We start from the raw sequence: 15,263 nt of genomic DNA, 5'->3' as shown, positions 1-15,263 counted from the left end.
CTGACTGCGTGCTATTAGATTCAATCTTTTCTTATTCTCCCTGTGCTCATTACTATCTTCTTATGCTCCTGAGAGGGACACTTTTCCTTATCTCCAAAACTGTAGCCGGGAACCTCTCACTCTCCGTTCCTTAAATAGGCCTCTGTTAAGTGGTTCTGTGCCAGCAGGTTCTGTTTAAGGCACTGATGATGCAAGAACACATCAAACATGGCCTCTGCTCTAAAGGAGCTATAGCCTTGTAAAGAAACATCTCAAAAAGTGATTAATGCAATGAGAAAGGTATTATAAAAGAGGCTTTTATAAATTCTGAAGGCATAGCAGTAAAGGGATGACTAATAAGCTGGTCTTTTGCTGTTAGAAGATATAAGCATTAGCTTTGACTTTCAGGGTCCCCTGTGACTGTGCCTTCCTGACAACCTTAAATGTCTTTCTTACAGGGAATGCCAGAGCAGTGGGCCCGCTTGCTTCAGACATCAAATATTACTAAGTCGGAACAGAAGAAAAACCCGCAGGCTGTTCTGGATGTGTTGGAATTTTACAACTCAAAGAAGACCTCCAATAGCCAGAAGTACATGAGCTTTACAGGTAGGAGGACTATTTCCAAGATAGGCTCAGAATGATAAGGTTCAAGGCAGGCATTGTGGTACCACGCTCAGTCTGCTGCGTGGAATGCCCACATCCCATATCAGCATGCCTGGTTGCAGTCCCTGGCTACTGCACTTGTGATCCTGTAAATACACATCCAGGGAGGTAACAGATAATAGCTTAAGTAGTTTGGTTCGTGTCATCCATGTGGGAGAACTGGATGGAGTTCTGGGCTCCTGCTTTCTGGGTGGCCCAGCCCTGACTTTTGGGGCCATTTAAACAATAAATAAATAAACTTAAAAAGGGAAGAGGGAGAGGATTGTAATCTGGGTGTAAAAGCTCCCCATGCCTGTTAGTCTGAGGTAAGACAACAAAGTATTGGGAAGAGCAGAGTACTTTCTAATTTTGTTTTTCAATGCTTTTGAGTTTGATTTTGGTAAAAAAAATGCATATTACCTTTAAAGGGAGCAATGTACAATAATTTTATAGCTATAAGTATATGAAAGATGTTTATTACTGAGTATCCAGCCCTCAAAAATAGCAGAGCCTAAAGTTTGGGGTAATACAGTGAAGCCATAGTGTTGCCCTTTACATATGGTAGTAAGGAATTTTGGAATTGCACAGGCAAGATGATAGGTTTTCCATAAACTCAAGTCTTTATTCTTGTACATTTTTTAAAAGCATGACGTGATATATAAAGAATACAGGCTTTATATTAAAAGGTCTACATTCTGGCATTCACTAGATTCTAGGTCAGTTAATTTCTTTCTTTTTTTTTTTTTTTTTTTTGACAGGCAGAGTGGAAAGTGAGAGAGAGAGACAGAGAGAAAGGTCTTCCTTTTCCATTGGTTCACCCTCCAGTGGCCGCCATGGCTGGCGTGCTGTGGCCGGCGCACCGCGCTGATGCGAAGGCAGGAGCCAGGTGCTTCTCCTGGTCTCCCATGGGGTGCAGGGCCCAAGTACTTGGGCCATCCTCCACTGCCTTCCCAGGCCACAGCAGAGAGCTGTCCTGGAAGAGGGGCAACCAGGAAAGAATCCGGCGCCCCAACTGGGACTAGAACCCGGTGTGCCGTCGCCGCTAGGTGGAGGATTAGCCTATTGAGCCGCAGCGCCGGCCTAGGTCAGTTAATTTCTTTGAGCCTCAAGATGGGAATACTATTTCCTATCTCAAGAAGTTGTAGTGAAGAATACATAAGCTCATTGATGTAAAAGTTGTAGAGCAGCAGTAAGGAAACCTGCCATTATCATTATTGTTAGCATCATTAGTTATTTAATAACATCAATGTATAGCTTTTTAACTAGATAAGCTGCTGGTGTCTCAAAGGACTAATTTTTTTAATCAGTTGAATGAACAGAAAGTAATAACAAATGTTATTTGGATTTACTCTCTATAGAAGGAACTATGCTTTTCAGAATGTTTTATTTTTGTATGCTATTTAAAAATTTTTTTATTTCTTTTATTTGAGAGGCAGAGAGACAGTAAGTTCCCATTTGCTATTTCATTCTCTAAATGCCTGCAACTTTTGGAGCTGAGCCAGGCAGAAACCAGGAGCCAGGAACTCGATGCAGGCCTCCCACATAGGAGGGAGACCCAACTACTTGAGCCACATACCTGCTACCTCCCAGGTTATGCATTAGCAGGAAGCTGAAATCAGGAGTGGAGCCAGGATTCGAACCCAGGGACTCCGATATGGGATGCAGGTGTCACAAGAGGCCTTTTAGCAACTGTGCCAAATGTCTGGCCCTCCTGGAGTGTTTTTAATAGCAGAATCAGGATTGGACCTTAAGTCTGTTAATTCCTAGACCACCGTCTTTGAATATACTTGGTGCCTCTGTAATTTTATTTGAAGCACCTCCTTCCTTAGTTCCTTAGTTGAGAATTTTTTCTCACAGAAATCTGTATTTCTGGAAACTTGCCTTTTACATAGGATCTTAGAATGTTAAAGCAAGAAGTGTCTTAGTAATACCAGTTGTCCCTTGTTTTATAGATAATGAAAGCAAAAAGGGCTTTTCTAATGTGACTAAATTAGTGGCAGGGGTAGTCTCTTAATTCCCAGTCTCGTGCCTCCTTCAAAAGACAGTGTTACTGGGGAAGATGAGAACCAACATAAACTGCTGATTTTGGAGGATGCTTTCCCTAGCTGGTATCTGGCTTGTATCAAAGGGCACAGATGGTGGGGATGACAGACTGCAGCTTTGCTCATGCTGCCATGGTGGTACCCAGTAGAGGGTCATGCATATTCGCAGCAGTATTTCCTTCCTTTCTTCTGGCCTGCCGGGTCTATCTTACTTCTTCCATTGAGGGACTGTCATTCCAAGGAGGAATTGGGGTGGGAGGTAGTACTGAGAGGCAAAATTTTCTAGTCAGGACATTAGAGCTGATGTTTAAGGAGTTTGTTACAGAGCTATCAGATGAGAAGATTTGAAAGCCTCAACAGAGAAATGTTTGCAAGAATCTATTTTTCTGAATGGGTGTGTATAGATGTGTGTAAATGGCATGTAAGTATATGGAGGCACAACCCTGTTGTAGGTTTGCATATGTTCGGAATTAAAAGTCCACATAAGTATTCCTGAATAGATGTGTGTAGATACACTCATTCAGGTACTTGTTGTGTATGTTCGCATGTGTATTTGAATAATATTGGATGTATATGTTTAGATAAATATGCATACATCTACCCTGTGTCCATAAATTTTTGTGTATGTGTGATGTTTTTATGTCTGAGATTTTTAATTTTCTAAAAGTTGAAGGGCCAACAGTAAGCAAAACTATATTTGCCACAGTTGGTTTTTAATGTTGTGTCTTTGCTTTCTCTGTTTCTTCTCCTTTCATACTATCGACTGTGGTAATACTACCTCAGTTTGTATGCCCACATGTGAATTATCATATGTAATTCTCATGATAGTTTTGTGAGGTTGGCAGGGAAAAGACTGTTATTCCTGTTCTGCAAACTCAAAGACATTAAATAAGCTCAGAAATTAAATGACATAGTCAAGATGACACAGCTGGTAGGTGATGGAAGTATGTTTTAGATTTGGGCCTTTAAATTTGTTGTAGTCTATAATCTAAACCAACCCCTCCATGCCAATTGTTTGTCAAAGTTTCCAATTTTTTTAACAATTGATTTTCTGTATTAATTAGTAATTAATGTGATAGGCAAACAGTAGACTAGACTGACAGTCCAGCTGGGTTTTACCTTATTTTGCCACTGATTTATGTGACCTTAAACCAGTCTCTTTCCCTTTCTGAACCTGTTTCCTCATTTTTAAAATGAAGGGATTGGAAGTACTTTCTACTCTTGTTTTTCCATGCTTTTGAGTTTGATTTTGGTAAAAAAAAATGCATATTACCTTTAAAGGGAGCAATATACAATAATTTTATAGCTATAAATATATAAAAGATGTTTATCACTACAGTGTCCAGCCCTCAAAAGTAGCAGAGCCTGAAGTTTGGGGTAGTACAGTGAAGCCATAGTGTTGCCCTTTGCATATGGTGATCCTTTTGAATAAGATAAAAAATGAGTTATATTTAAAGGATGTCCTGAATGTATTTCTCCAACATAAAGCTGGCTATTTAGGGTTTGTTTTAAGAACGTATTATCATAGCTTGCCTTATTTTTTGCTTTCTTGGGATCATGATTTGCTGTAGGCCACTTTCTTATATGATGGAATTGGATCTTGGACATTGTCTGGGCTTGGTTTTTAGAGATTGTTAGATTTGTGGTAGAATGTTTCTTCTTCTTAATTGCATTGGTGGTCAGCTGGCAAAATCAGTTTCTTCCTGGACCCTTAGGGATTAAACAGCAAAACCAAAAATAGTACTGGTTCTTTCTGGTATTTTTTTGTTTTGTTTTGTTTTGTTTTTGACAGGCAGAGTGGAAAGAGAGAGAGACAGAGAGAAAGGCCTTCCTTTTTCCGTTGGTTCACCCCACAATAGCCACTGCAGCCTGCGCACCACGCTGATCTGAAGCCAGGAGCCAGGTGCTTCTCCTGGTCTCCCATGCGGGTGCAGGGCCCAAGCACTTGGGCCATCCTCCACTGCACTCCCTGGCCACAGCAGAGAGCCGGACAGGAAGAGGAGAGACTGGGACAGAATCCAATGCCCTGACCCGGACTAGAACCTGGTGTGCCAGCGCCGCAGGCAGAGGATTAGCCTATTGAGCCACAGCGCCAGCCATGTTTTTTTTTTTTTTTTAAATATGTATTTGAAAAGCAGATTTACAGAGACAGAGAGACAGAGAGATCTTCCGTTCACGGGTTCACTCCCAAATGGCTGCAATAGCTGGGGCTGGGCCAGGCCAAAGCCAGAACCCTGGAGCTTCTTCCAGATGTCCCACATGGGTACAGAGGCCTAAGGATTTGGGCCATTCTCCAGCAGGGAGCTGGATTGGAAGAGGAGCAGCTGAGACTTGAACTGGCACCTATATGAAATGCTGGCACTGCAGGCGGAGGCTTAACTTCTATGTCACAGTGCTGGCCTAATACTTGGTCTTTAAGCTTCTTTTCTTGTTGAGATCTCTGTTTGGTCTCTACCTCATGTTTTATTATTAGTTTAAGATAGCATGATTTTAAGGTGTATTGTTGTATATACTATCTGCAAATTAAATGATGAAATACCTTTAGTTGTAGGACACATCTCTGTTTCAGAGATGTTAATGTAAAAAATGTACCTGTCAATCAGTGAAATATTGTAATTCATTTCTTCATTGAGGGAGCTTGATTCTTAGGTAACAAGAGCCTGCCTTTAATTACAATTGCCATAGTTAATACCTCGTTTCCTAAATCTTAGTCTTTCTCTCCCTTTGGGAAATACACATGGATGAGGAAGGATGCTTTCTGAAAGCTGAAGTTGCAGGTTATGCGATGATTTGGCAAAGATGGTTCAGAATGGTGCCATGGATTCTCGTAGGATTCAGTCAGTTTTCTTGTTCATTGAAGCCTGATGATGCCATAGCTGATGATGTGTGGATATAGTTCTAGCATAGTATTTAGAATTAGACCAGAATTCAAATTTTGACTCCTTTATTTAATCTATATGTCCCCTGGTCAAATTACTTAACTTCTTTAAATGAGCTTCCAAATCTATGAAAGTGGATATAATAATAATACTCAGAGCCAAAGTAAAGATTAAAGGATTGATATGTATAAGTTTGACAATGATATCTGATCCATAGTGCCAGTCTCAGTGTTACTATTCTGTGAGCCTGGCAAGTGCTTGAACAAGTAGACTTCCTTTGCTCTAACCATAAATGTTTCTTAATTTCTTGTCTTTTTTCCTTTTCAGATAAATCTACTGAGGATTATAATTCTTCTAACACTTTGGTAAGTCGTTGTTTCTTCTATTCTGATACAAGCAGGTATGGAGGTTAGTACAGATCAAGTTGCTATTGTAGACACAGAGCCTGGGCTAGAGGTGCTCTTCTTGGTAGCCTCCCCATCCTGGCTCTCAGAATCCCTGTGCATACAATAAAGGAGTTGGACTTAATATTCAAGGTTCTTCTCAATGTGAACAGAGGAAGAAGGTGTCAAAGAGGTCTTACAAAGGAGACTGCAGTAAAGCCTCAGCTATGTTGTTTGTTAGTGAGGAGGAAGAACCCTGGGGCTCATGCCATATGGCAGAGGGTATAACACCTGCTTAGTAAAAACCTGTACTGGTTTCGTATCTACAGATAAAACTATTCAGGCTGCCAAGGACATGCTGCTCCCCCAAAGAGAACATTTGTCCCTGTAGCTCAGTGTTCTGTATTCCCTTACTAGTTTTACCTGGAGGGAAATGGCTTGTATTGTAGTAGCATGTCATTGTTTTCCATATTGACTTCATATAGATGATTCAACTTGACTTGTGAAATAATAGAACAGGATTATTATCTCCATAATACAGTTTAAGAAACTGAGACTTGAAAGATTAAATGAATTGTTCCCTCTCCTTAAATAAAAGAGTAGTTTAAAACCAGTACACAATTCTGTTTCAACAGTCATTTATTCACTCATACCGTAAATATTTCCTTAGCATTTTCTTTGTACCAAAGTACAGGTGACACAGAAATGATATATGCTGTCTTAGACATTGAGGGAAAAATTAACAACAGACGAGAGATAAGGGCTGTGAGAGAGGTCTGAGTAATGTACAATGAGCTTAGAGTTGATGGAGTGACTTTTTCCCCTGCCAGGTAGTACAGTGAAGTTTGAACAGAGTTGCTGGGACCTAAAGGTTTACCTTTTTAATAAACATTATCATTAAGATTCCTTCTAGCTCTAAAATTATGTTATTTATGGCTCATTGGTCTGAGATCTAACTCTAAGATACTAGGCATTTCAGTGCTTGATGCTTTGTATGATAAGTATGTACCATGTACCAGGCTCTTTGGGGGTGTGTGTGTGTGTGTGTGTGTGTGGTTTTTTTTGAGGAGTCAAGGACTGGTAAAGTGTTTGCTCTTGATCTCATAATTTAGTAATGAATATGAATATGTAAATGGAGATTTATAGTATAGTGTTAGGTAAACCCAAGTAATGATACCAGATGGAGAAAAAGGCAGTGCTTTCTTGTCTGAGTGACAGCATGAACAAATCCAGGTTGTTAAGGATCCAGTGTGTCAGGCTAGAAAGCTTGAATTTTGTGCTGGAGCTAAGGAAGTGTTTTAAATGGAAGATTGATATTGTTGGATATGTGCAGTGACTGTTCCTCGCCACCGCCGGAGAATTAGGCAGGCTGCCCGCAGCTTGCCTTGACCAAGGAGGGGAAGTGCGCCACCCGCCACTCAGCCTTCCCCAAACCCGGGGGACAGTCAGGCGTGGTGTGGAGCCCAGTCGAAGCAGGGTCTCACTTTATTGTAAAAGGGAGGTGTACATATAGCTGAGATATAGAGCAAATGAGTGGATGCGGGCAAGGGGTGGGGTGTTGTGATGCGAAAGGGTCTTAGCCACTCCTATTATACCACCTTAATGATCCTTAGGCAGAAGCGCCCTGGGGCTGGGGTATTTGCTACCAGGGATTTGAAACTTAAAGACAGGTTTTCAAATTCCAGGCAGGCTCAGGAAGTTTCCTCTAGACCCCTCTGGATTCAGCCTCCCCCACAGATATGCATTTTAAACTAACATCTTAGATTCTCTAGAAATTGGGTCAAGGTGGTGGACTGAATTCATGTGACCATCTCTTGATAATCCCAAATTTCTTAATTTCAGGAAAGACATAATGCAAAATAAATTAAAAACATTGCCCCAGAGGCCAGTTGTTGTGGTGTAGTAGGTTGAAGAGCCACTTGGAATGCTGATATCCCAAATTGGAGGGGGGGAGGCCGGAGAATATCTTCCATTCTCTGGTTCACTCCCCAAATGGCTAAAATAGCCAGGCTTAGCCAGGCTGAGCCAGGCTGAAGCTGGGGGCCTGGAATTCAGTCTAGGTCTCCCACATGAGTGGGAGGGACTTGAGCCATCATCTGCTGCCCTCAGGGTTCACATTAGCAGGAAGCTGTATTGGAAGCAGAATAACTGGGACTTCAACCAGGTACTTTGACATGGGATGCTTGCAGAGTCTTAAGGGGCAGCTTGACCCACTCTACCACAACCCCTGCCCCTCTCATACTATTTTATTTTTAAGATTTGTTTATTTTAAAGGCAGAGAGAGAGAGAGAGAGAGAGAGAGATCTTCTGTCCACTGATTCACTCCCTAAATGGCTGGGGCTGAGCTAGGCCAAATGTAGAAGCCAGAAGCCAGGAGGAATTCTTTCCAGGTCTCCCATGTGGGTGGCAAGGGTCCAAGTAAGTACTAGGGCCATCTTCTGCTGCCTTCCCAGATGAATTATCAGGGAACTGGATAGGAAGCAGAGCAGCTAGGATTTGAACATATGACATCAGTCATTGTAAGTGGGACTTAACCATCAACAGTGTATGAGTTCTCCCTTTTCCACATTCTTGCCAGCATTTGTTACTCTCTGTCTTTCAGATTTTAGCCACTCTGTAGGGGTGAGGTGATGTCTTATTGTGGTCTTGATTTGCATTTCCCTGATGGCTAGTGATGTTGAGCATTTTTTCATATATTTGTTGGATATTTGTATTTCTTCATTTGAGAACTGTGTTTTGAGGTCCTTTGCCCATTTCTCAATTGGGTTGGTTCGTTTTGTTTTTGTTGTTGTGGAGTTTTTTGTTGCTGATATATTCTGAATATTAATCCTTTCTCATATAGATAGCTCACAAATATTTTTTCCTATTCTGTTGAATGTCTCTTCACATATTGATTGTTTCCTTAGCTGTGCAGAAGCTTCTGAGTTTGATATGATCGCATTTGTTTAGTTTTGCTTTTGTTGCCTGTGCTCTGAAGGTCTTGGCCAAGAAGTCATTCCCTACTTCAGTGTCTTGGAATGTTCCTTCTACATTTTCTTCTAGAAGATTCATAGTCTCAGGTGTTAAATTTAGGTGTGCCAGTATTACTCTGTTTTAACTATCATAGATTTGTAGTGTGCTTTGAAGTCAGGTATTATGATGCCTCTAGCTTAATATTTTCTGTCTAGAATCTCTTTGGCTATTCTGGGTCTTTTGTGATTCTGTGATTTTCATTGTAGAGATCTTTCAATTCTTTGGGTAAATTTATTCCTAAGTATTTCATTTTTAAAAAATATTTAATTTATTTGAGAGATGGACTTACAGACAGGGAGAGGGAGAGATAGAGAGAAAGGTCTTCCACTCGCTGCCTCACTCTCCAAATGTGGCAATGCAGAGCTGGGTCAGTCCAGAGCCAGGAACTTCTTGCGGGTTTCCCACCTGGGTGCAGAGCCCCAACCAGCTGGGCCATCTTCTACTGCTTTTCCAGGCCATAGCAGAGAGCTGGATCAGAAGAGGAGCAGCTGGGACATGAATTGGTGCCCATGCGGGTTGCCGACACCACAGGTAGAGGTTTAGCCTCGTGTGCCACAGCACCAGCACTTAAATCTTTCATTTTTTCTGGTGTCTATTCTGAATGGGATTTCATTCTTGATTTCTCTTTCACTGAGTTTATCATAGTGATTAAAACTACTATTTCTTGTATGTTTATTTTGTATCCTGCAGCCTTACTCAATTGGTTTATCAGCACAGCCGTTTTAGCGGAATGGTTAGGTTTTTCAGTGCACAGCATCATGACATCTGCAAACATGGATATTTTGACTTCCTCTTTTGCGATTTTGATGTCCTCTATTTCTTTCTCCTCTCTAGATGCTCTTGCTAAAACTTCCAGTAGTGAATTGAATGGAGTAGTAAAATTGGGCACACTTGTCTTGTTCCAGATCTGAGGGAAAATGCGGAAAGAGAGATCTTTTAAAAATCTGATATGTTCAGAGAGATTCCATAGATGTTGTACCCACAAAAACACCCTGGTGTTAGAGCAATCAGAGGATAAAAGAATTTTTAGAAATTAAAAATGTGTTTTACTATTATAGTGTTTAGAAATTTTTTTATATTTCTGACTTTTTTGAAGTAGAGATATTCAAGGTAGAATAAAAAAGCTGTATGTTTCAAGATAAAAAAATTAAAATGATAAGAAATTCATAAGGATTAAAGGATTAAGTAAAGAGAGAATTATGAAAAATTTGTGAATAAGGGAAAACACAGGGATAATCAAGGAGATCAAAGAAAATTAGAGAATAGAGGATGTAGAATGAAAAAATAAAAACATAATGGAAGAGAAATCTCCTCAGCTAAAGAAAGGCATGAGTCTTTAGTAGGTGAAAGACCTATCAATGACTGATTCAGATAATAGAAAAGAGACCCAAAGATAAAGAGAAAAATTTTAAAAGTTTCCAAGGGGATTATATAGCTAATGTCCAAAGGAACATTAGCATCACACATTGCATTAGCTGGACAAAGGAGCAATATTTTCAGAGGTTTGAGGAAAGTTACTTAGAACCAAGAATTTTATACCTACTAAAACTATCATTCAAACTCAAAGTCAAGACGAACACCTGTGAAAGATCAAGATTTACCACCCAAAGATCATCTCTGAAAGGTTAACTACCAAATGTCACAATAATAAACTCTGAGATTGGTGGTCATTAAGAATATGCATTTTGGGGCTTGCATTGTTGCTTAGATGATAAAGCTGCTGCTATGACACTTGCATCCCATATGTGTGCCAGTTTGTGTCCTGGCTATTCACTTCTGATGCAGCTTCCTGCTGACGAGAAGCAGTGGAAGATGCAGCTTCCTGCTGACGGTCTGGTAGAAGCAGTGGAAGATGGCCCAAACACTTGTGTCTTTGCCATCCACCTGGAACCCAGATGAAGCTCTTGGCTTTGGGCTGACTCAGCCCTTGCCATTATGGCCTCTTGAGGAGTGCACAGTGTGTAGAAGAACTAAAGAACTATCTCTCCCTCTGTCTCTGTCCCTCTCCCTCTGTCTCTATATATCTGATTTCCAAATAAATATTAAATATTTTTAAAATATTCACTTAATTTTTATACAGGTATTGTATTAAAAAGTCAAATAGGACTGAAAGCCTTGTGTTAAATGCCTGCCACTTGGGAATCATCCTTCACCATTGTCTTGGCAATCCCTTTGCATATCTGTGTTTGTATTCTGTTTTCTCTATGCCATGCATTCCTTATTTTTGGTTTGATTTTACATTTGGTGGAGCACATCTTCTAGTAGCTATCAGAAAAAAAATGAAAAGTTAAGTATTTAATATCTTTCAGATCCCAGAATGGGAGATTCTCTGTTCTACTATTGTATTTGGCTAATATTTTGGCTGATTATAGAATTCTAGGTTGGAAATAATTTTCCGTTAGGATTTGAAAGCACTGCACTTTGGTCATCTAGCTTTTAGTACTAAGACCAAAGCGGTTTTATTTTAGCTTCTCTATATATGACCTATTTTTCACTCAGAAGGATTTTAGGAACTTTTTTGTCGCTCTGGCTTTGAAATTTCATAAATATATCCTTATGTTCATGTACTTAGAGTGCAAAGATATTTGTGAACTCTTTTAACCTGGAAAGTTTGAATTATTTCATTGTGATTCCTTCTCTGTTTTCTTTGTTGGCTCTTTCTGGACCTCCTGTTATTTGGATTTTGAACCACTTAGACTAGTTTTTCATATTCCTTTATATTTTCTCTATTTTCCTTGTATTGAGTTTTGTTGTAAATTTTGGGGAGATTGCCTCAGTTTCAGCTTTCAGACCATCAATTTAATTTTTCATTTCTGTACTCATGTTTAATTTCCAAGTCCTTTTTTTAAAAAAAAGATTTATTTTATTTATTTGAAAGGCAGAGTTACAAAGAGAGAGGCAAAGATAGAGATCTTCCATTGGCTGGTTCACTCCCCAAATGGCTGCAATGGCTGAGGCTGGGCCAAGCCAAAGCCAGGAGCTTCATTTGAGACTCCCACCTGGATACAGGGGCCCAAGGACTTGGACCATCCTCTGCTGCTTTTTCCAGGAGCGTTAGCAGGGAGCTGGATTGGAAGTGGAGCAGCCAGGACCTGAACCTCTGCCCGTGTAGGTTGCAGCACAACACAGGCCCCTCCAAGTGCTTTTTTAATTTAAAGAAGTTATCTTCTCTTATTTCTGAGAAGATCAATGTAGACTTTCTTAGGATATTTTCTTCTTCCTGCTGGGTTTATTTTATTCCAGGTGGTCCTGTTTGCCATTTGTTTTGGTTTCTCCTTTTGTGTTATAAGTGCTCCTTATATATTTGATAGTCCTTGAAAGTCTGACCATATTTATGATTTCGGTATTAAAAAGCTTACTAAAATTTTAAACTCATCAGTAATATGAAATTCAGTGATTGTAATAAATTTATAGAGTTGTGCAAACATTCCCATAATCTAGCCTTTTTGTTTGTGTCACTGTAGGATAATCCAGGTGGGCAATTTGGAGAAATCTACTATTATTTTGTCTTTAGAACTGTCCTGTTACTCCAGCCATACCCAGAGAAGAATGGTCTATCTACCAGTATTCTAGGAGAGTCTAATAAGGGAAGAGGGCTACAAGTCTTAACATTGAGCATTTAGTATATAGCTATTCACTTAATTACTCAATTTGATACGATACCCTTATATTTAACTGTGTGTGGCATCCCTAATCCAGAAATCCTCTCTCTTACCACTGTAGAGAATAAACGTCAAGTTTTTAGCTATAGAAGGGGAGGGCAGTCACCCAGTGTTATAGAGTAGAGAGATTTATAGATATAACTTCATCTTAAGTAACTTTGAAGGACGCACCCCTTCATGTCCTCCTCTACTTCTCCACTTCATTTCCATTTTCAGAGACAATACAGGGTGCTGTCAATCCTGAGCCTTTTGAGAATTTTTGTTTATTTGGAAGTGGAGAGAGAGATTTCATCTACTACTCACTCTCCAGATGCCTATAACAACCAGGGATGGGCCAGGCTGAAAGTAAGAGCTTGTAACTCAATCTAGGTTTCTCCCGGGTGGGTGTTAGGGACCCAACTAATTGAGCCATCACTTGTTGCCTCTCAGGATGCTCATTAGCAGGAAGCTGGAGTTAGGAACAGAGCCAGGACTTGAACCCAGTTACTCCAAAATAGGATATAGACATCCTAAGTGGCACCTTAAACTCTGCACCAAATGCCTGCCCCATTTTGAGGATTCTGCTGGATAGATACATTGTTTTTCAGTCTTGCAAACAATCAGCTTCTGATTCAGTCTGGAGTTCATTGCTGTTCATTTGTCTACTTTGCTGCCTTTTTTTTTTTTTTTTTGAAACTGCTTTTTCTTCCTTTCCTGTTCTCTCCAACCTTGTTGGTATAATGACCCACAAAAACTTTAAATGACCTTTCTTTTCCAATTTCAGGAAAAGATACGTTTGTTCAATCTGCCATCCTTACCAAGAATTCCTGGAATATTCACCTTTTTCTATGTGTTTCTATATTTTATATTATTTAAAACTTATGAGAATCTACTATACTACCTACCTATAACACCTTAACTTTATTTTTTACACTGTTGTTTTGAGGTATGATTTATGTAGCATGATACCCATTATAAGTGTATAGTTTAACAATTTTATTAAATTTATAGAGTTGTATAACCTTTACCCCAAAAAGTTTCCTTGTACCATTTTCCTGATCATTCAAACCCTCATGTTTAGCCTAGGAAACTGCTAATCTGCTTTCTGTCTCTATAAATTGACCTTTTTCTGGGCATTTTATATAAATAGACTCATACAACATGTATTCTTTGTGTACCTTCTTTTACTTAGCATATTGCTTTCAGGGCTCATCCATGTCATGGCATGTTTCAGTGTTTCACTCCTTTTTATGTCTGAACAATATTCCATTGTATGGGTATACTGCATTTTGTGTGTTTATTCATCAGTTGATGTGTACTTGGGTGCTTCTACTTTTTGGCTATCATGGATAATGATGTTTTGAACATTTATATGCCGATTTTTATGTGGATGTATGCTTACATCTCTCTTGGGTGTGTGCCTAAGGATTACAATTGCTGGGTCATAGCAAACTTCATGATTAACTTTGAGAAACTGCCAGATTGTTTTCCACAGAGTCTGTATCATTTTACATTCCCACCTGCAATTATAAGGTTGCCAGTTTCTCCACATCTCTGCTCATACTTCTTGTTGTTTGTCTTTTGATGATAGTCATCTTAGTGGGTGTGAAATGTTGTCTCATTGTGGTTTTATTTGCATGTTTTCAGTTGGTAATGATGTCAGCCATCTTGTCGTGCACTTACTGGCTATCTACTTATTTTCTTTGGAAAAATGTTTTTCCTGTTGATCTCTAGTTTAATTCCACTGTCTTCAAATAATATATATATTTTGTGTGATTTCAGTCCTCTGAAATTTATTAAAATATATATTGTCACCTACCATGTAATATATCCTAGAGAGTGATCCATGTATGGTTGAAAGGAATGTGTAACTGTAGACACTGGATGAAATGCTCTGTATGTGTCAGTTAAGTCCAGTTAAATGACAGTGTTGTTCGGATCTGCTATATCCTTGCTAGTTTTCATTCTAGTTCTGTTAATTATTGAGCATAGAACAGTGAAAGCATCACCTGAGTAGAACCTTTAGTAGAGTTGTTCCTTCCTCCCTTCAATTCTGTCATCTTTTTTTTTTTCTTTTTTGACAGGCAGAGTGGACAGTGAGAGAGAGAGAGAGAGAGAGAGAGAGAGAGAAAGGTCTTCCTTTGCTGTTGGTTCAGCCTCCAATGGCCGCCGTGGCTGGCGCGCTGCGGCCGGCGCACCGCGCTGATCCGATGGCAGGAGCCAGGTACTTATCCTGGTCTCCCATGGGATGCAGGGCCCAAGTACTTGGGCCATCCTCCACTGCACTCCCTGGCCACAGCAGAGAGCTGGCCTGGAAGAGGGGCAACTGGGACAGAACCCGGTGTGCCGGCGCCACAAGGCGGAGGATTAGCCTAGCGAGCCGCGGCGCTGGCCCAATTCTGTCATCTTTTGTGATATGCACAACTGGGGTGTGTGTGTGTGTGTGTGTGTGTGTGTGCCATTGGCATAATTATTTTGGTAAGATTCTGAAATAATTGATCTTTTTATCATTATAAGATATCCTTTTTTGTCTCCAGCAATACTGTGTAATAATTATTGCTTTGTATAATCTTATGTTTTTTAAAGAAGCAAATGAAAAAAATTTAAAAACATGTATTTAGAGAATCATTTATGTTACTCTACATATTTATCATTTCCTTTTTTTTAGAAAAAAATCTTGTGGAT

The 15,263-nt window shown here is 39.8% G+C and overlaps 1 protein-coding gene across 4 annotated transcripts in view; it reads left to right on the top strand.

Annotated features, from left to right (window-relative positions):
- PAK1 (p21 (RAC1) activated kinase 1) overlaps positions 1-15,263 on the top strand; it is a 196,524-nt gene that overhangs the window by 133,431 nt on the left and 47,830 nt on the right. For all 4 annotated transcript variants that reach the window (XM_051850720.3, XM_051850728.3, XM_051850733.3 and 1 more), the window contains exons 4-5: positions 438-585; positions 5,870-5,907. In XM_051850720.3, the coding sequence (XP_051706680.1) occupies positions 438-585; positions 5,870-5,907 (186 nt within the window). The remainder of the gene's footprint in view (positions 1-437; positions 586-5,869; positions 5,908-15,263) is intronic.

The sequence above is a fragment of the Oryctolagus cuniculus genome, chromosome 1, assembly GCF_051225735.1.
Source record: "Oryctolagus cuniculus isolate XC-2025 breed Fujian yellow rabbit chromosome 1, ASM5122573v1, whole genome shotgun sequence".
Taxonomy (NCBI): domain Eukaryota; kingdom Metazoa; phylum Chordata; class Mammalia; order Lagomorpha; family Leporidae; genus Oryctolagus; species Oryctolagus cuniculus.
The sequence above is the reverse complement of the archived record's forward strand: the minus strand, read 5'-3'. Positions and strand labels throughout refer to the sequence as shown.